Below are 20,199 nucleotides of genomic sequence, written 5' to 3' on the forward strand. Positions count from 1 at the left end.
TCTTCTCTCGTGACAAAAATAAAAACAAGCGCACCCAGCCACAGCGACGTGCGGAAGCAGCTTTTCTGTCAAACACCTAAACATTGCTGCCTGGCAGAGGAGAGGGCTTTGGTAAGTAGCTAAATGACATTTATAAGTTTGAATTGTAAATAGTATATAAGGTAACATAAGGTTATCTCGTTTGCCCTGACAGCTTTTGACACACACTAAATAGTTAGTTTGTATAGAACCGTAGTCTTGCGTTGAGTCATCCTGCAGATCATTAAAAATGTTAGCAACACTGTGTAAAGTGTTTGGTTTGCGTTATTGTACATTCAGCATTCATCATTCAACTTAGAAGTCAAAAATAGGCTCGGAAACCTAATGATTAAAGAAGAAAGAAAAAGCAACTGCAATATACAGATGGCAGTAGGAGCAGGACAGTACAGTGCATGACAAAAAAAGAATAACATTTCATGAGCATTTACTTTGGTAAAGCTCTGCAAAGCTGATCAAGGAGCGGTCCAAAAAATATTTAGAGCTATTGCCACAGAGCCACGAGTGTAAGAAACATTTTTCATGGCCCACATTTTGACTTGACTTTCATTAACAATGGCTTAGTTCCATCAAATGTCACAGTGAGCCCTGACAGTGGCCCAGTATACACAACACTGGAACTGACTCACTGTAATAAAATGCAGTGCTGTTTAATGTTCTCAAGAACTCCGTGCTTTTGCCAACATGTCAACTACTTAGATGATATTAAAGATAATAGAAACACACGGTGGATTTCAGCAGGGGTGATAGTATTATGGTCCATGGGTGCCTCAAGTGGACCTGCCGCTGTTGTCAAAATACGCTAATAATTGGAAAAAACAAAAAAAAAAACATGTTTTTATTTTTATTTTTTAAATCAGTGGTATTGGTAAAATGTGAGATGACCCATAACCCAGTTTGTTTATATCTGTTTATCTCTATGTTTCTTAGCATAGACAGAAACAAAGATTTTATTTTTTACAATCTCAGACGCGTTGATAAAACCATATCTCGCACGAGGCGGCAGTGATTGGTTCACGGCTGCGGGTGCACGGGAGCAGTACAGTTGGAGGGGTGTGACCGCTGCGCTTCTTCGTGACGTGGAACATAACTGAAGTCCACTGGGTGCACGAGCCTTCAGACACCAAACTACACTACACATGTCGTTGATTCAGTAATCTGACTGTTCACAGATCAGCTGGCCCTCAGCTCCTCACCCCGAGGCTGGAACAAAGCCGTTTTCCCACACAGCCCAAAGTTCCGGGTGAGTACCGAGTACCGGATACACACACACACACACAGACAGGTCAGGTCGTCAGTACGATGTTAACCGTGTGGGTTTGACATAGAAAGTTAGTCCTGCTCTCTCCAGGACTAGTTTTCCGCTAATGCGTCTCACTAACCCGCGTCGATCTTACGCAGCCAGCACCGCCCTCCTCTGAGTGGGAGTCTGTCAGCTGTTCCTGTCCATAAACTGTCATCTGTCCCGCGCCACGGCCCTTACACTGTATGGATATATGGATGTATTGGTAGTAATATCCATCCATGGTACACCATGGATCCCCATGGTACCCACTGTACATAATTGGGTGGAGTACTCAGTGACACACCTTGTGTAAACCTGTCTCTGAGCTTTCCACAGTATTTACTTTGACTTGACACATGTGGCACAGGTTATTTTTCTCTTTTCTGAACAACAGTATCTTTTTTATTCACATTATCCGAGCTTTTTACCTCACATACATTTTTGTTATGGAAACACATTTAGATTTTTTTTAGCACACAATAGTCCCCCTCAAAGTTTTTAGTTGTTGTTGTTTTTAAGAGTTTTAAAGTTGGGAACTGTTGGATTTTATTTATGTAAGTTTTATACTGACTATACTATAATAATTTACATGAAGTGATCACTTTATTGGGAACACCACACTAATACTAGGTAGTTCCTCCCTTTGCTCCCCTTTTCAACACAAGATGTTGGGAACCTTCCTCTGATTTGTTTTCAATGTTTAATAAATGTTGTACATGTTTATTCAATTACAATGTAATCAGTTTTATGATATAAATATTTGTATTTATATTGATACATATAAAATGTCTGTTGTAGCATCACAGGACATTTTCTTTGGTCATTCCTCTCTCATTTCTCGTGCAGGTGCTCTGAGAGGGAGGATGGTGCTGCAGATGGCGTCCATAGACAGCGGTGGATCCAGTTTCACTCCTCTGGTGGTGATAGAGCTGGCCTCAGACACTAAGGAGGAAGCCATTGGATGGCTACTGAGCAGGATAAGAGACCAGCAACAGAATGGAGGTCTTGCACTTACAGTATTTCTCCTTCTCTCTTCTGATATTTGTTTCCATTGTTTACCATTACATTCAGTTTCATTATTCCTCCCTTTCCCCCCCCAGGTGCTGAGCTGCTTGTGGCACAGCTAGGCCCTGGAATCGGGGTTCAGGAGAAGGAAAACCCCAACATATTCTTGGTCGGGGCCTCCCGGCAGAGGCTCCTCTCTGGTGCTGAGGATGTGGGCCTCTTCAAAGAGTTCAGTGATGGGTCCATGAGGGGCTTCACCTGTGCCAACAAACACAACTTCAAAGACTTTGAAGGTAAAGTCCAGGAGGAGGTCTGCATGAAGGCTGTTGTTTGGTTTATTTAGTATTATTTAGCCTTAGAATAAAGTCTGAAACTTTAGTTAAAGCTGCGCAGTGACGGTGTAATAGCAAAAAAGCAACCACATGCATGTGACTCAAAGACAAATCCCTCACATAGCTCCACATAGTTCCATTTTTGATGTGTTTTTGGTGTGCTTTGTGTGGACAGGGGATGGAGACAACTTCCTCAGCATGGCTGAGTGTCAGTACATCATTAAACATGAGCTGGACACGTTAAGAGCCAAAGATGAAACTCATGTACCAGGATACACCCAGGTCAAGCTCTACCCCGGGAAATCTGTCAGTGAGTGTCTGTCCATCTCTCACTCTGTCAGTTTGAAATTCAATTTTTTTTTTTTTTTTTACAATCAGTTATTAGGTATTTAACTCACTGGACTCAGCACAAGCAGGCATTTCCATGTGGTTATTTTATCCATAGACAATTTCTTAATTTATTTTCCAGAAAATTTACTATATGGCATTATATGTAGATATCTTAGCATAAAACTACATCTACTCTACGGTGATGGGGCATTTCATCGTTAACACCCACCCCTACATACAACCAGCAAATCAGTTAGTTGAGTGACAGAAAGTTAAGTCATTTATAAAGTAATTTCTCAAATGTGAGTGTTTGCTTATTTATTTACTTATTTATTTTTTAATTTAAAAAATATTTTTATGAATTAAAATTTTTGGGGTTTTAGTTATATGTACAAACATATGTATATAAAATCTATTATTATATGTTCTATTGTACAAATGGAAAATAATTAATGAACAATAACCACTGAATACAGAATTGTACTTAGGTGAGGTTAAGTTAACATAATCAGTGCTTTTTTTTTTTTTCTTTGTTTCCGTAGCAAATGAATTTTTTCTGCAGTTTCAGCTTGTGACAGGATTTGAATATTTCAGCAGCTATTGTGGCACATGTACATATTTCACCCAGCATAATGTGGAGGTTTATAGTTGTAGGAATGGTTTTAAGTTGTGATTAAAGAAGGCCGCACAGCTCTGCCTTCACCTCTTCTTCGTCTCCCCCCCACCACTGCCTCTGTGCCTCCCTCTCTGTCTTTGTCTCTCTCGCTCTCTCTGTGGCTGCAGTATGGAAACAATAAATATGCAAATGCGGTGGAATATTCTCAACGTGAGATAAGGAAGCAATGAACTTCCAGGGGAGATAGGGTGCCTCAATTCAGTGCCTGCGTTTGACAAATCGCGTTAAAGCAGAATGTAATCATTTTCGAAAATGATGCACTCAAGAAATGGCAGATGAAATGATACCGCTTTCATGTACTTATATTAGACAATTACTATTAGACAATAGGAATTATTGCTATAGACGGCGCATTGTGCACAATTGTGGCCTGCCCTTAAAGCTTAATTTTCTCAATTAAGTAAATCTGCACATTTGTTTAGTTGGGAAAGTGAGAAAAACAAAGACGAGGGTTAAAAATGCAGCAAAGCTGTTTTCATGGTGCTGAAAAATCAGTGAAACACCTTATAATTCGACTGACACCATAAAATTCTCAACAAATAAGTCCTTATCAAAATATTTCATTTACTACATTTTAGCTAATCATGATTTAGACTGTTAAATAAGTATGATGTAATACTGGCTCTGAGTTAAACTGATGGTAGAAAAATGTAGTAACATTTTCTATTTTCTTGGCGTCTTAGTTCGCAGATTGCAGTCCAAAGGCATCCTGATCCAAATGTTTCCTCTGCATGAAAAGGAGGAACTGAAGAGACTGTCTTTTTCTTGGTACCAAAAGGTGAAGTTGTCCCTTCAGCCGCTGGGTAAGTGGAAGAAGTACCACTTATCTGTCATTGCCACTGTCTGTGAAAACCTTGTGTGGAAAGCACACAAAATCCTCATTGTCCAGAATGAATTGTTTTGATGTACAGAGGAAAATGTGTGCAAAGATTGTTGTCACACCTTACATTGTTACTCCTTCCACATCCTTGAAAAGCCTTAAATGGTTATCACCATGCTCCGTTTGCCTTCCAGCTCAGGGCTGCTTTTCGCCTTGATGGATGTTTTTATTCCTCTATTTTTTTTTTTTTATATCTCGTCAGTTTATAATTATTTTTTCCTCTTTGTCATGTTTTTGACTGAAGTGCTCGGAGTAATCCTGTTAGTGCTCCAGCTCACTTCTCTCTTCTTCGCTCTCTCTGTTTACAGATGATATCAGACACTACTTTGGTGAGGGCCAGGCTTTCTACTTTGGCTTCCTGGAATACTTTACCTTTGCCCTGGTGCCTATGGCTCTCGTTGGGATACCTTACTATTTGTTTGACTGGGAGGACTACGACAAATATGTGGTCTTTGCTGTTTTTAACTTGATCTGGTGTACTGTTATTCTGGAGGTACGGAGAGTGATTTTTACGACTTGACTATAATGCAACCAGACAAATAACATGAGCATATCCTGTAGCTTTCACAGTTTAGTATAAGCTCGGTGATTAGCTGAACTTTTCCTCCACTAGTTATGGAAGCGGTTCAGCGCCACGTTAGCCTACCGCTGGGGCACACTGAGCAGGAAGAAAGCCTTCGAGGAACCTCGGCCTGGTTTCCACGGTGTCCTCGGGTTCAACCCTGTGACGGGCCGTGAGGAACCTCTCTACCCCAATTCCAAGAGGCAGCTGCGCATCTACCTTGTGTCCCTACCCTTTGTCCTGCTCTGCCTCTACCTGTCCTGCTACGTCATGATGATCTACTTTCAGATGGAGGGATGGGCGCTGGCAGTCCACGATGAGGAGCCCACATTCTGGACAGGAATACTGTTGTTCATCCCCAGCATTATCTATGCTGTGGTCATAGAAGTTATGAACCTCATCTACAGATACGCTGCTGAGTTCCTCACAGAGTGGGGTGAGTTCGTTTCTAATCTGTTCTTTCTAATCTGTTCAAGCGCAACAAAGCTAACAGAGCGCAGAAGAAATGTTAATCAAACCCAGTTTGTACAAGCCATTGTCTGATCTGGTACAGAATGATGCTACACCAGCTGTTTTCCATCAGCCTCGAAAAAAAGCAAAGCACCTGCTGTGAAATCACTGATTGGGGGCACGGCCCACAAGTGCTACGTGATCGATTGATTGATTGACTCAACCCAGAAAGAGCAATACAGTGGCATAGTTTGTCCCTGTTTGATTCAGTGTTGATGTAGCGCTCCACCACTTGGCTTATCTTGGAAAATAGCATGTTGCATTATGGGAAGTCTGCTGTGTACATTTCTTTGACCATCCTGGGTTTTCATCTGCAAGTCCCAGGAAAATACTAAATCACTTTTACTCTTAATACTTAATAATCTCTGCCGTTCATTTGTGGTACTCTGTTTGTTTAGAGAATCACAGGCTGGAGTCGTCGTATCAGAATCACTTGGTCCTCAAAGTATTAGTGGTGAGTATAAATGACTTATTTATGTTTATTGCCAATTTCATCCCTCAGTGATCAGAGTCAACGCTCCACTTAATCACGGCCGACTCCACTCTCTTCTTTTCAGTTCAACTTCTTCAACTGTTTTGCCTCGCTGTTCTACATCGCCTTCGTCATGCACGACATGGCGCTGCTCAGACAGGTAGGACTACCTTCCGTTCATCCTTCCTTTTTCCTTTCCTAAATTTCTTCCTTTCCTTCTTCTACTAATTTTCAGTGTTTCTTGTTTTATTCATATCCTTTGTTTCCTTGTTTTGTTTTCTTCTCACTTCTGTTTCCTTCCTCCTATCCTTATTCTTTTATTCCTTTCTTCCTTACTCGATTCCTTTATTACTTCCCTCTTCACACCATACCACCTTTTCTCCTTGGACCCTTGTTCCCATTTCCCTTTTGCTTTCTCCCTTTTCCATTCATTGTGTCCTCTCATTTTCCCCTTTGCTCTTGTTTTGTGTCCAGAGTCTGGCCACCCTGCTCATCACCAGTCAGATCTTAAATCAATTCATGGAGGCCTTCCTGCCCTACTGGCTCCAGAGGAGACGCAACAAGAAGATGATCCGCAAAGTCCAGAAGAGAAGAACTCTGGAGGACAAAGAGCTTCCTCTGGCTGAGCAGGTCCGTCTGGAGGCCGACATGAGCACATACTTGGTAGGTGCACTGTTTTGTTTTTTTTTCTCTAATTCAGTTTCCTGATTTCCATGATTCTCTTCTACATTTCTGTGTGTGTAGATCCATATGTCTGGCTGGCCTTCTCTCCCTCTCTCAGGGTACATTTGATGACTACCTTGAGCTGTTCCTTCTCTTTGGTTACGTCAGTCTGTTCTCGTGCGTCTACCCTCTGGCGGCTGTCCTGGTGGTGCTGAACAACATCACTGAGGTTTACTCGGATGCCTTCAAGATGTGTCGCGTGTTCAAACGACCCTTCTCCGACCCAGCAACGAACATAGGAGTCTGGCAGGTGAGACCTTGAATCTCAGCGAACAGGACACTTTCTTCCAGTCGTCCACTGTCAAATGCTGGTATTTCTCAGCACACCCCAAGTGTTTGTCATCGTTTCCCCTCCTGAGAAGTGGCTTAGAGGCTGCTCCTCGTCCTCTGAGACCACTACAACACAGCCTTCTTTGACACTACTTTAGCTGATTGGAGTCTTGTGCTCTTTATTTAGTAAATTCTGTATCTGTGATGAAGTTGCGTTTCTATCTCTCAGGGAACTGAGCTTGATGTGTTGATCCTCTGATCGGGTGGTGACTTTTTGGACTTCCATGCACTGTCCCCCTCAGAAACCCCTTTATTCTCGCCATGATTCGAAGCTGAGAAAACTCCTCTCAGCTTAGAATTCCGGTTTGACCGTCTGCAAGTTGAGTTACCTGAACAAGACTCTGATGAGTAGATTAAATCCACATTTGATCAGGTTTAATCGTGTTATCTGAACACATGCTTTCAGTGGAAGGGATACAATTTGAGCGTTTGTACAAAGGAGTTAAGTTGGTCAGTTCCCCAAATGTGCTTAGATTTGATATTTCACTGACTGAAATAGAGCAGAATTTTAACTATGTCTTCTTCATTTCACGTCATAACTTCTTGTGCTTTGAAATGGTTCTGAATCCTCAGACTTCCTCGGATATTAGACATTTTCAATGTGGTCTGACGATTTTGGAACCCAATACAACTCAGATTGCTTCAGCAGCTTTTATGGATTCATCCATATCCATGTGGAGTTTCTTTTTTTTTTTTTACAAAGGAGGCAGTTGATGTTATTTTTAGGAGAATAACAAGCTAAACACAGGAGCTGATGCTCAAACCAAAGGTTGAACTATTATTGTACAGACTGAGGACAATAAATGACACACATATCCACATATCCAGGGACAACACATTGTTAGTCTCACTTTTAACATGCTTTCCTAATCTGAACCATTCCAGCTGATTAAGAACAAGGTGCCACTTACTCTACACAGCTGGAAAAAATGCTTCCAGTTTGTGGAAAGAAATCACTGACAGTGGCTGTCTCTGTGTTTCTGTGTCCAGCTCGCCTTTGAAGCCATGAGTGTGATCGCTGTTGTGACCAACTTTGCACTGATCGGCATGTCTCCACAAGTCAAGGCTTACTTCCCCGAGTCAGAGACACAGCTCATACTGTGGACGGTGGCTATTGAGGTAATCCTATATACACAAAGACACTCACCCTCGCACATGCACGCATATAGTAGTGATCCATATAGAACAGTAAAACTTTTGTGTTGTGGTGACACGACATCAGTGCTGTATTTTACAGTGCATCCGTGGTATTCTAATTGTTTTAGTATGACTTTCTCTAAAACAAGGCTTGTCCCATAGCAGAACAACAAAAACACAACCAGCCGCTAAGAAACAGGGCACAAGTCAGTGTGAGTTTATAGCTGGGCTTTTTTTTTGTTAATTTAATTTAATCAGATTCAGTCAATAAATTCTTTATCTACTTCTCATTTTTTGTTAATTATTACCCACTGAACCCACTGAGTACACTGCCTACCAAACCCTGCAGAGTGCTGCTTGGCAGCTATCAGAATCTAGCCAGCTTAGCCAGTGACAAGAAAAAGTTGTCGAAGAGTCAGATACATTTTGCTAAAATCAGTGGGGAGAGAAACCTCATCTGACTGTGCCTTGAGAGCCGTCTGATTGGACAAAATAATTGAAAACACCCGTGTGGATGTATGAAAGGATGAGAGACTTGAATTGAAACATGGGGAGGCACCGTGTTCTGTGCCTGTGTATATTGTCAAGCACAATGCTCCAGTTGAGGGGTTGTTGAAGATGTTTGCTCACTAGATGGAGCCAGAGTCCAAATTCAGTCCACACAGATCTGTGAATGAGAGAGAGAGAGAGAGAGAGAGAGATTTTGTGTGCATAAGTGTATCTTCATAAATGTTTTTTGCACTATGCTTTCCTGTTAGCCTATCATTGTTTAAGCATGTGTGTGTGTGTGTGATTCAGATTCTTCTTAGAGTCCACCTCTACTAATTTTGGCATCAGCCTGCTCCCCTTTTCTCTGTGTTCTATTCAGACAGCATGACGACACTGCCTAACACGCTCACACACACTCACACACACACACACACACATATATATAGCTCATGTCTCTGGAGAAAAAGCTGGAAATAACAGCACTAACAGAGAAATAGTGAGGCTGTAGTGAATGGTGTGGACGTTGCAGTGTGGAGAGGTTTCTTTAGGATATTCATAGAGACAGTATTTGTATGTTTGGGCTGCTTTAACGAGCTCCAGAGGGATGATATATTTTCTGTCTACTGTACCTCACTGTACGGCAGGTCTCTGCTGACGCTGAGGCGGAAACTGGGTCACATCGATTGTCTGCATGTTTTGATTGAATGTGTGGTCTGCACACACATTGAGGTGAATGATAAAAGTTGCTCAGCGTGTGTGATTTTTTTTTTTTCTTCCTCAGCAGCTGTCAGGATAACACCCCGGGTTTAATTAAACCTTCTTTTGGCGGGAGTTTCGCGGAGAGATGGATTGAGCTGTTTTAGCCTCGCTCTGCCTCACAGGCCTCTCTGCTGGTTTAGAGCGCTGACTCTGATGTGTACCTTGTCCCAGAACTGCCCCCCGACTTTTGTGATGATTACTGTGGTCGTATCGACAGTTTACACTGTAAGTCACAGAGATGAATCGTTAGAGGAGTGAAACCGATTTCTTAAGTATATTGCTAATTAGGAACAACCAGGAGAATTAAGCTGACCCTCATTTTGCTGCAGACTCCCTGGAGGCCTTACTAAGAAAAGTCAACAGGCTCCACTGTAAGAAACATCGACCTGCAGCTTAGCTGACTGCACACAAGGACCCACCACAGGTGACAGCTCCAGGTGTTGTAGGTTTATACACATGCAAATGTTTCTACCAAATTTCAAAGGCAACCAACTGACTGTCATTTCCATCCACAGAGCCACAATCTTTTTCAGCTATGATAGATTCTCAGTGCTCCAACTCAAAAATACAGACAAAATAGACCGAACATATGTTGTGCAGCTGCAATTTTAGTGGCAAGGTGACTGTGTTTTTTTTTTCCAAGGTAGCTAAATGAAACTCGGACACAGGCGTCCCCTATCTGACGTCACTTTCTGAAACCGACGGTGACGTTCACATCCGCTTGGTGCCGTGATTGGCCAGCTGTTGGTCTGTGAGAGAGGAGCCAGGCGTAGTGCTTCTCTCATTCGCTGTTTGTGGCACTTCAGTGTGAAAATGTGTGCAGTTATCCACACTTTCAAACAATATCATGATTTCTCTCTCTCTCTCTCTCTCTATCAGGGCTTTGCACTCCTCTGAGTGCGGCTGCTCAGAACAACAATAACCACACAGTTTCACACAGTCTGTCCACAAAGATATTCGTAGTGTTGCGCACAGTTCTTCACAGAAGAAGTGATGCAAATAGTTGTGTAACAGATGAAAAAAAAAAGAGAGCTAAAGAGAGAAGTATGGCTGTTTTCTCACCTCTGCACAGATGGCCAGTGACGGTGGGTGTGTGAATGTTGTATCGTCGGTTTCAGGAAGTTACAGAAAACAGTCGACGCAGATACCTCCCGTCCGAGGTTGGAAAAGGGAGAGGGTGTTTCTGATGCTATCCAAACATCTGACATACACTTTGGAAAATCTTCTTTTATTTTATCGCTTTAATGACACCATGTCCTTAAGTCCCGTCCTCAGGGCAAACTTTACATTTCAGCTGCTTATGTTGTAAGAGCAACACAATCTTTAGGATGTTGATTGCTCCATCTATCATTTATGTATTTATTCTGGATTTAATGTCCACACTCGAGGAGTTGCTGGCAGAGCTTTAGTTTAGTTTAGTATAATCCTTTTGATTAAAACCTTAGACAAGGAGATGGCAGGAGCGTCACACACTTGTGCTAACAGGGCCCATGCCATCCCTGCTTCTTTCAAAATCCACTGGGCTGAAGAGAAGTCAACATGACTTTTTATAGCAATAGACTGCACACTGGCCCGGGGGGGGGCGATGCTCTCTATTTGACTTATACTATGCCTCTGCCCCCTCCAACTGAATAAAGTAGAGGAGGCGAGGCGGTGCTCTGCCGAACTCAGACATAAACAAGGCCAGCTCCCAGCATGTGTTCGAATATCACTCTCTCCCTTGTCATGTAGTAGTGTGTGTCAGCGATCCATCGTGCCGTGGCGTCCTGTACGCGATGAACATGTAGTGCATACCACCTGCCTGAGATAAAGGCTCAGATAAAGGTAGGGATAGGACAGAAGAAGAGTCAGCAAATGAAACGATGGCGGAAACCGACAGAAAGAGAGGAGATGGCAAAACGGTCAGGGAGCAGAGAGAGAGAGAGAAGGAGTGGAAAATGGATTGAGAGAAGAGAGGAAAGCAGTGCACACGCATGTGTATGATGAACATGAGTCACGGGCTGATTGTACATCTGAGCACGTTCCCTCCCTGTTACCATTCAGTACATTTCCTAGAAAAAAAAAAAGCAATCAGGCTATTAAAGAGATGGGACAACAAGAACAGGGAGAGCCAGGGTGTTATAATGTTAAGTGTACTAAGAGGAGCTACACATGAATACACACAGATGTTGCTTATTGACACAACCTCCAAAATATTGGAAAAGCATTATCTAAAGCCGTTAACAGGCTCGTGGGTTGTGCGCATTTTGAAGTATGGTCACCTCCAGTGGAAATAAAACCTGCTGGGCTTCACTCACACCTGTGTTTTTCATCTAACCGTTTCAAATTTCTCCCGTTAGGTCACCAGTCATCGTATTTGCCGTTATTTTCATCTCCATTCTTTAAAGACTGAAAGAAGATTCAAACCGCTAAGGGTTCAAATCAAGTCACTCAGCCCTTTCTTATCTTGGTTGTGGGGTTAGGCTGGGAGCAGGCGGCCTCGTCACTTTCCAGCAGCAGTGCTATGATACCTGGGTAATTGTATGGGGCTTACACACATCAGTGAGCAGTAACCAGGCAACCGGCCAGCCTGCTACAGAAACAGACAGAGACTTTCCTTCAGAGTCACGGGTCTGTCTGTTATAAGCTACTCGTTTCAGAGCAGCCGAGCCAACAGAATAGGGACTGAGTCTGCTCACAGAGCACCCGTACACGGCCTAATGGCACAGCAGAGAGACGGGTTTGACATTTTTATTATATAATATAATGAACAGCAAGGCTTAATTTACTCCCTAGCATCAGTGTCAAAGATTAAGTTATTGTTCTGCTTGGACCGAGTCCAGAATAATGTCCTACAATATCATTTCCACAAAGACAAACAGCTTGTCATTACTGTGGCTCCACACACTAATGAAGGTGTCCATATGTCCCACTTTTCTTGTGTGTCTGTCAAATAGTCTGTTTCTCCAAGGTTATTTTCAGCAGCCCACCACACAGTAATGTCATTACACTGTTTTTTTAGATAATCAGATTAGGTGTCACCCACTGTCGACTGCAAAAGCATGAAACCTGGTCTCACTAGCTTAGCATCTTACTTGTGTACATGGGATTTGCATGTACTGAGCGGGCTTGGAACTCTTTGTACTACGCAACTTATGACATATACGTCATCCAACGAGCTGTTCCGGTTTCTGTCTTTCCATCATTTTGACAGAGGTTGATTCTTGTTTCATCTTTAGCCCATTGAACTTTGTTTTAGGACTCTGCCGTTTTTATTTTTGTATCTTTCTGCAAACTACAACCCAGTCTTCCTGTTTTGAGACTTACCAAGGCAGTTTTCATTTCATGACGAATCCTCTGAGGTTATGGTCAGGAAGTCTTCTCTTGACTGTTGACAAGGCAACATGTTCACCTACATCCTGTGTTTTTGAATTGCTATGAATTGCATAGCAACCATACAAATGATTTTCTGGTCACCCACAAGACTCGTGGACGAACAGGTCATTGGCGGTTTTCTAGTTTCTACCTGCTACCTTACGACTACCTTTCTATATATCCTTTCAAGATATCTGTCCAATATCTGTCCGACAGATCTCTGCTTTTTTTTTTCTTGAGTCTCATTATTGTCCTCCTCACTTGTATGGTCAACACGTCATCATACTCCTCATATTGATGGACAATCTAAGCGGGCAGGTCTCAATTCTCCATCAACTCTGTGCCAAATGTGAACTCTTTGTGAACATGTGGCTAGGCTAAGAAACATTTCATAGCCAAGTGTCACCTTACTTTTGAAGCCTTGCAATTTGGGTTTACATCTCACACACAGTCTTTTCTATACTGACGCTCTAACTCAAGACTCAAGACCTGGCACTTTAATGCGGTATCCATTGTTTTATTTCACATTGAATGTCCTGAAGCACAGAGCTTGAAGAACAAAAGACGTCTAACTGTCCAAATACTTGCAGTATGAATTGTAAATGAATTTGAAAATGCATTTAATCCAGTCCGTGAAGACTGTAATGATAACTCCTCCTCCTCCTCAGTTAAGTCATGAGTTAAACTGTTCATGTCAGATCACACATGAAATGGCAGAAATGGTTGTTCCTCATCACTTGGATTGAAATGCTAATTTTCCAATTAACAGTGGAGGGGTGCCATGGTAACAGCATTAAGTGTTGAATACTGAGTAAGTGGAAATAGCAGTTGCACTATGGTCGCCTTGATTTGTGCCAGTCTTGTCAGCACTGTAGCTTGCTTGCTTTCAAAGACCTGTCTGCTCTCATGTCTCAGGATTAGAGTCCTCAGGTTAGGACGCTGGCTGGTCTGGTGTAGGGATTATTATTCTCATCACCGAAATGGCTAACATTTGGAATTAGGACTCACGTTTGCCCCCCGTTAGAAGCTTTGTCTTTTGTCTCAGCCACTGTGAAAGCACAGGAGACATGATCAATCATAAAGGTTAATGTACTCTGCGTAGCAATGACAGTGAAAGTACCTTTCAAACTTAGCATCTGAAAGTTTGATCACAGGCACCGGGTCGGACACAACAGAATTTATGGTCAGACCTTGAAAAGTAAAACAACATTTCACAAGTCACCATTCTCCCTCCAGTCTTCACTGGGCATCCTTTCACAGGCAGCCTAACCTTGTGCTGCTGAACACCCAGAAATATAAATTAGCCTTCGAATAGCATTAGCAATCAGCTAAGAGCTAGAGTGTTTATTGTGCATTTTCAATCAATATGACAAGTCACTAAGATCAGGGTTTTCTTAGCTTCTTCTTTAATTAGTGGAGCCGCTGTGCTGACTGGAATGACAAAGTGTCTTACTCTGTGCCTTTTTTTTTTTTTTTAAAATCCAGAAATGTTCTTGTGCTTCCACAAAGCCTTGGTATAAAGTGAAAAAGCACAGCAGCAGAATGCAGTTCATTACCAGGGCTCAAAAATTACCATTTCTTTTTTAACAGCTCTTCTTGGAACCAAACTGAGGCACCAACATTTGTTCCACACATTTCCCAGAATCCCCCATCGAATGTTCCCTGCACGTAACTCATATGTAACGTCCAGGAAAAAAAAAAAAAAAAAAGAGAGAGAAAGAGAGAAACCATTTCTGCCCACTTATCTACTCTCACACCGAGAGTAGCTTATAATGTTGTTGGCGATAGCAAAATGAATAGTTACACCCTTCATTCCTTGCTGAAGTACTTGTCCTGGTCATGTCTTGCATCAAGGTGTGAATTCAGACGCATCCTAACCATTTCACATTGGGTCTGACCTCTGACCTTTCTGTTCCTGCAGAAATCTCACTGCAAACAGACCACTGCAGTCACCATCAAAGTCAATTCAGTTTTCCTGTTAAGTACAGAACCAACATCGACTGTTCTGTTGATCCAAACTGTCAAAAGCTTTGAGGACATTAATATAGTTATTTCTGTCTGTCTTCTTCTGTCCTCTCTGATTTTTCAGCATGCTGTCCATTTAAAGACACTGTTCCATTTAAAACATAACCAAGATATATTTATGTCTCTGTCAAAGAATGTTCTTCCTCTACGTTTTATGAAAAAAGGATGCAAATAAAAGTTGAATGAAAATGAGGCTATAGCATTTTAATCCCTGTGATGTGTGTCTGATTTTGTGATTTCAGCATGGACTGCTGGCCTTCAAGTTCATTCTGACCTTCCTCATCCCAGATGTCCCCAAACACATCCAGATCAAACTGGCCCGCCTGGAGTTCGAATCACTGGAGGCCCTCAAGAAAAAGGTAGACCTGCGTGCTTAAAGCATTAGCTGCTCTGCTGACAAATACAGATGTTGTTCGGTTTACTTTCAGGTTTGTAATTAGCATATTCGGTAGCTTTTCACTTTGTGTTAGTGGAAGCAGTCCTCAGAACTGCTGAGAACCCTGTTTACTGCAAACTGTTGAACAGTGTCAGCTAGAAACACAGAGACAAGTTAGTTTACACTTTTAGTTTTAGTTGAAACCTTCATTTTTCATTGAAACTCCCCCAAAAAAAATAAAGATGATGAGGCTCAGACATGATGAGACATCATTAACAATGACCAGCTTTCCCTGCACTAAATGGAAAAACTTTCCCCGTGTGCTTCATGAACTCGTGTAGCACACAGCAGCACAGAGCTGACAGCGTTCAGCCTCTGACGGACAGCTGGAGTGTCCGTTTAGCAAGGCAGCGACCAGCATCACAGCTCAGAGAGGGTGTGAACTGCGCTGCTGATGGTGTTGATACAGAGCATGAAAAAGCTCATCAGTATGAACTGATGAGCTCCTCCTTCATGTTGGGGAAGGAGGTCGTAGTCTGAGGGCCCGAAGAAGGTCAGATCAGGACAAGGACCTTCTTGGGTGGCGGGCCCTTGAGACAGAGGTAGCTGATGACGGCACAAAGGCCCATGTGTCCATGTTCTCAGACAGAAGTGACTTGCAGTTTTCAGTAATAATGAAATAGTAATGAAAGAGGTTGCTGAGTGTTGAGCAGTAGGTAGCTGCAGGCCTGCAGAATTAGGACAGAGACAGAGGACACAAAGTGAATGACCTGCAGTAGTGTGATATAAATGCATGGATGGAGAGGGAAGAAGTGCTCAGTGGGTCAGGGGGGGCTTCTCCCAGCAGCCTCGGCCTCCAGCACCATAACTAAAAGGTGGTCCAGGGTTCACCTGAGACAAGTTCTAAGTCTAATCTTAAATGCAGAGAGCGGGTCTTCCTCTCGAACCCAAAACTGGTAGATGGTTCCACAGTAGAGGAGCCTGACAGCTGAAGGATCTGCCTCCTGTTATACTTTTGGAGACTCCAGGAGGAGTCCCACACAGTGCAGACACAGTGGACATCTCATGCGTGTGTCCACTACACAGCATGCTGGTCCAGAGCTTCACATTTAGCATTAAGAATGGGCTCTTGATGCCCGCCTGTCCACCAGACCACTTAGCTGAAGACAAACAGTGCGTCCTGTGTTAATAGTATTGAAATGGCTCCACAGTAAAGCTTAATGTGGCCTCACCAAGTCAATTACACGCAGACGTTAGTCTGAATCACTGAAGGTCACATCCTTTCCTTCATTATTGTCTTTGGGAGGATAGAAGCAACTCACTGTGTTTCTTACAGTCCTTCACAGGCGGCAGTCAGGGATTAGTCTATTTGTCTTGCTTCTTGTGAAGCTCGCTTTGATTGGTGTTGTTCTGTGGTGTCTTGGTTCTGCAGAGACAGCTCCATGGAGGGTGAGTAGCTCAGTTTGTGTGTAAGTTTGTGTTCGACACTGGTTTGTAACCTTGGCTCTAATATTCTAACTCAGAAGGTTTTGGTTGTGAATCTGTGATCTAACATGCTGGACCCTGTGACCTAACACTGGATTGTGGTCATTTATTGTATTATATACATATATAGTATATGTTTAGTATACATATTGGTTATTTAACAGTCAGAATAAATAATCCTCCATCACATGAAGCCAGCTGTGGTTACTTTGGGACTAACCCTTCATCTCCTGATGCTTAAAATGTGGCGTGCGTCTTTCTGCAGTGGACGACAGTCTGTTTGACCTCAGCCTCAAGAAAACAGGCAGGCGGACAGAAAAGCATCCAGACACGGACGTCAGAGCTAAATGAAAGCAGTTAGAGCAGCAATAGGAGCACTTTGACTGAAGGAGACAGACACGGTCTGGTCAGGAGAATGTGAAAGGACAGCCAACTTATTTTGGCCGTTTTTTTTTTTTTATTAGCTAATTAACTTTTGTGGCGTCCATAATAGTTTGGCCATTAAAAGCACGGGTGCACACATAATGCAGGACATAATCAGGAGATTTAAAAACATCAGTATAGTTCAAGTATGTGCTCTGACCTGAGGCTGAACCAGCTGAGGCCGAGACGCCCTGTGAACTAATCTGATCAACGTCTTGCCGACATCTATCCTCTAGATGTTTCCACAGACACACTGCGTCTATCCAGGTTTATTATAAGACAGGTTTATTAGCTTGCCTGTCACTTCCTCCTCCAACCTTTTGGACCTGAAACTACGGGAGTGTCGAAGGATTTAACGACGCTCTGAGCCAGGATCATCTCTTAATTACATCTGAAACGCAGACAGGAGCATTTGCTGTCCTTTCCACACAAGTCGTCCTAAGTCCAGCTAAGTAAAATGTGCTCAACATGCGGATGCAGTCAGTGGCTCAGCGTATGTAGGATAGAGTGGTGAGGGGGGGATCTCACATTCCCACAGGAGAGACACTTGATCAGACGGAGCAGTGACTTTCTTGGCTGCACTTCACCAGCTTACAAGTCGCCGTCCTCTGCCCCCCGCCACCTGAGCAGATCAATCACAGCACAGCAGGATCCTGTTATACCTGAAGCCCTGACTTCATTAGACAGGAAGCCAGTAGATGCTGCTGAGAGGGAACGGATATGGTAGACATCGTTCCAGAGCGGTTTATTTTGTGGTACAGGAAGCTGTGACCGGGGGATCTCAGCTGTGTGTGTGAGTTTCTTACACGCTGACTGTGACTCCAGCAGCTCTGCGGGTCCAGACACAGCCAGACACAGTGAGAGAGCTGCCTTCAGTACGGAGCTGGTGCAGTGAGTGGATGGAGAGATGTAAATGGCAAATAATTTGATAAATCAATTCATCATGAATGAAGCGATAATGAAAACGATGGTCAGCTGCAGCAGCTCCACAGGGAGCTCTGTCCATCAGTGAGAGGCTGTGCTGAAGCCGTGTTAAAGGGACAGTCCACCATTCTGTCCTCTGGCAGACAGGCTCAGCTGTCCTACAGGGACGAAGACTCAGCAGAGCAGGCTTCCACTCGCGGAAGACACACACTCATACTGTTCATGCTGCACAGTTCATACGTTACAGATCAGCAGAGTGATAGGTTTCACACATAAACGCACACAGAGGAGGACAGTGTCCCCTCTGCTCATACAGCTTCATGATCGTCCATCCATCCATCTATCCATCCATCCATTATCCCTACAGCTTATCCTTCTGAGGGTCATGGAGGACTGGAGTCAATCCCAGCTGACCCTGGTCAGGGGGCGGGGTACATCCTGAACTCTCACCTGTCACAGGGCTGACACACCTGAGAGGGTGAAATAAGACCAGACCTACAGAGGCTGTAGGAGTTTGTGTGTCTGTGTTCACATTATAAAAATTAGACTCTGATGTGAGGGATGAACATGTTCATGTAAAGGTTAATCTGTGTGCGTGCATGCGTGTGTGTGAGCAATAGTTGAAATCTCTGCTTCCTCTCTCTCTGATCTACTCTGACATATCAGGACAATTAGCAGGACGAGTAGAGCAGAGAGTCAGAGACAGGCCTGTGAGGTCAGCAGGGTGAGCGGGGGACAGTGTGTTATGTAACATCAACACACAACAAGCTGTGTGCATTTAAAAAAAAAAAAAACACCACTGATCTGGTCACGGCCCAGAGTCCAGCACACCGGTGTGTGTCCACAGGTGTGTGTTCCAGTGTGTGTTTTTTGCTCTGCTGTCCCTCTTTTTACTGACGACCCATAATCCTCTCTGATATATCTGTGCTGTCAGCACAGCGGTACAAACAGTACCTGCCTGCCGCTCCTGTACGTCTGTGTCTGATCCAGAGAACCAGTCCTCGGGTCCCTGACAGACTCCATCTGCAGGAGACAGTCCAGGCCTCTGCAGTCCAGCCCAGAGTCTGCTGTGAGCTGCTGTCCTGCTCACGCTTAACACTGTTTTTAAACGTCTGCGTCCCTCACTGCTCAGGACTGAGTGTCACTCTGGGACACGGAGGAAAATAAACACTCTGTCTCTGGGCAACGTGTGAAGCCGGTAACACTGTTTAGGTTTTTCACAGTGTGTTTCACCTGCAGTGTCTCACCAGAACCTCTCAGGTTCATGTCTGAAATCAGTCCCAAAGAAGACTGTCCACAGTGGACACACACACACACACACACACACACACACACACTGCAGGTTCGTGTAGAGGAGTTAACATGGGTGCGTTGCTGTTTGTCACCTGTGTTTCAGAAAATGCTTGAAGCCTCGGAGCTCAGTAAGATGGTGCAGTGAGGAGGAGAGGAGAGCCTGCAGACACTGATGGAACCTCCACCCTGCTTCACTCAGCTTTAACACAACAGGCTGCTGTTTACACTGGCGTGCTGACAACCATTCACCTGTGTGTATTTTTGTGTTTGTGTGGCTGATTTTTTCAAGCTTTGGTTCGTTGTTTATCTTCAGTATCTTCACAGCATCACTGAGGTTTATGGGGAAAAAAAAAAGCAGTTTACTACTCCAGGAGTTGGAAGGCAGATGATGTTGTATGTGCACAGCTGTTCCAGATGTATTATACCGGTGTCTGAATGAAATGTACTGTAATGAGGTTTTATTTTAGCGGGCAGTAATGATGGGAAAAGGCCAGCAGATCAAAGCACAGGAATGCTGTATTATGACTTTATATACAATACAAATACTGGCGGTGGTTGTCAGTTGATGGAAGTAGTTTTCTGTTGTGTGTGTGTGTGTGTGTCTGTGTGTCTGTGTTCAGTCACTGTGGGTTGTTGGGTTCAATCAGAACTGAGGTTTGGAATTATGAATGAAATGTTAAAGTTTACAGTTATAATGACTGAGCTGGAACTGTACAGGATGATGGTGGATAATACTCAGCAAAGCCTCCAACGCAATAACCTGATGTTATAATAACTGATGCTGATTCTTTCA

At 43.4% G+C, this 20,199-nt stretch overlaps 1 protein-coding gene across 3 annotated transcripts; it reads left to right on the forward strand.

The window, feature by feature from the left end:
- Positions 1-55: 55 nt before the first annotated feature.
- Positions 56-19,823, forward strand: ano10a (anoctamin 10a). 3 transcript variants are annotated; one of them, XM_041044035.1, is made up of 16 exons: positions 56-111; positions 1,209-1,279; positions 2,168-2,323; positions 2,422-2,619; positions 2,834-2,968; positions 4,348-4,467; positions 4,853-5,037; positions 5,158-5,542; positions 6,015-6,070; positions 6,174-6,248; positions 6,563-6,751; positions 6,870-7,061; positions 8,132-8,260; positions 15,148-15,264; positions 16,714-16,730; positions 19,510-19,823. In XM_041044035.1, exons 3-16 carry the CDS (start codon positions 2,185-2,187, stop codon positions 19,577-19,579), a joined length of 2,007 nt encoding a protein of 668 aa, XP_040899969.1. In that variant the 5' UTR covers positions 56-111; positions 1,209-1,279; positions 2,168-2,184; the 3' UTR covers positions 19,580-19,823. The 3 variants fall into 3 exon arrangements, with proteins under 3 accessions (XP_040899969.1, XP_040899968.1, XP_040899970.1); XM_041044034.1 differs by lacking the exon at positions 56-111 and having other exon boundaries at positions 1,006-1,279; XM_041044036.1 differs by lacking the exons at positions 56-111; positions 16,714-16,730 and having other exon boundaries at positions 1,006-1,279.
- The last annotated feature ends 376 nt before the right edge of the window (positions 19,824-20,199 follow it).

Source organism: Toxotes jaculatrix, chromosome 8 (assembly GCF_017976425.1).
Source record: "Toxotes jaculatrix isolate fToxJac2 chromosome 8, fToxJac2.pri, whole genome shotgun sequence".
Taxonomy (NCBI): Eukaryota; Metazoa; Chordata; class Actinopteri; family Toxotidae; genus Toxotes; species Toxotes jaculatrix.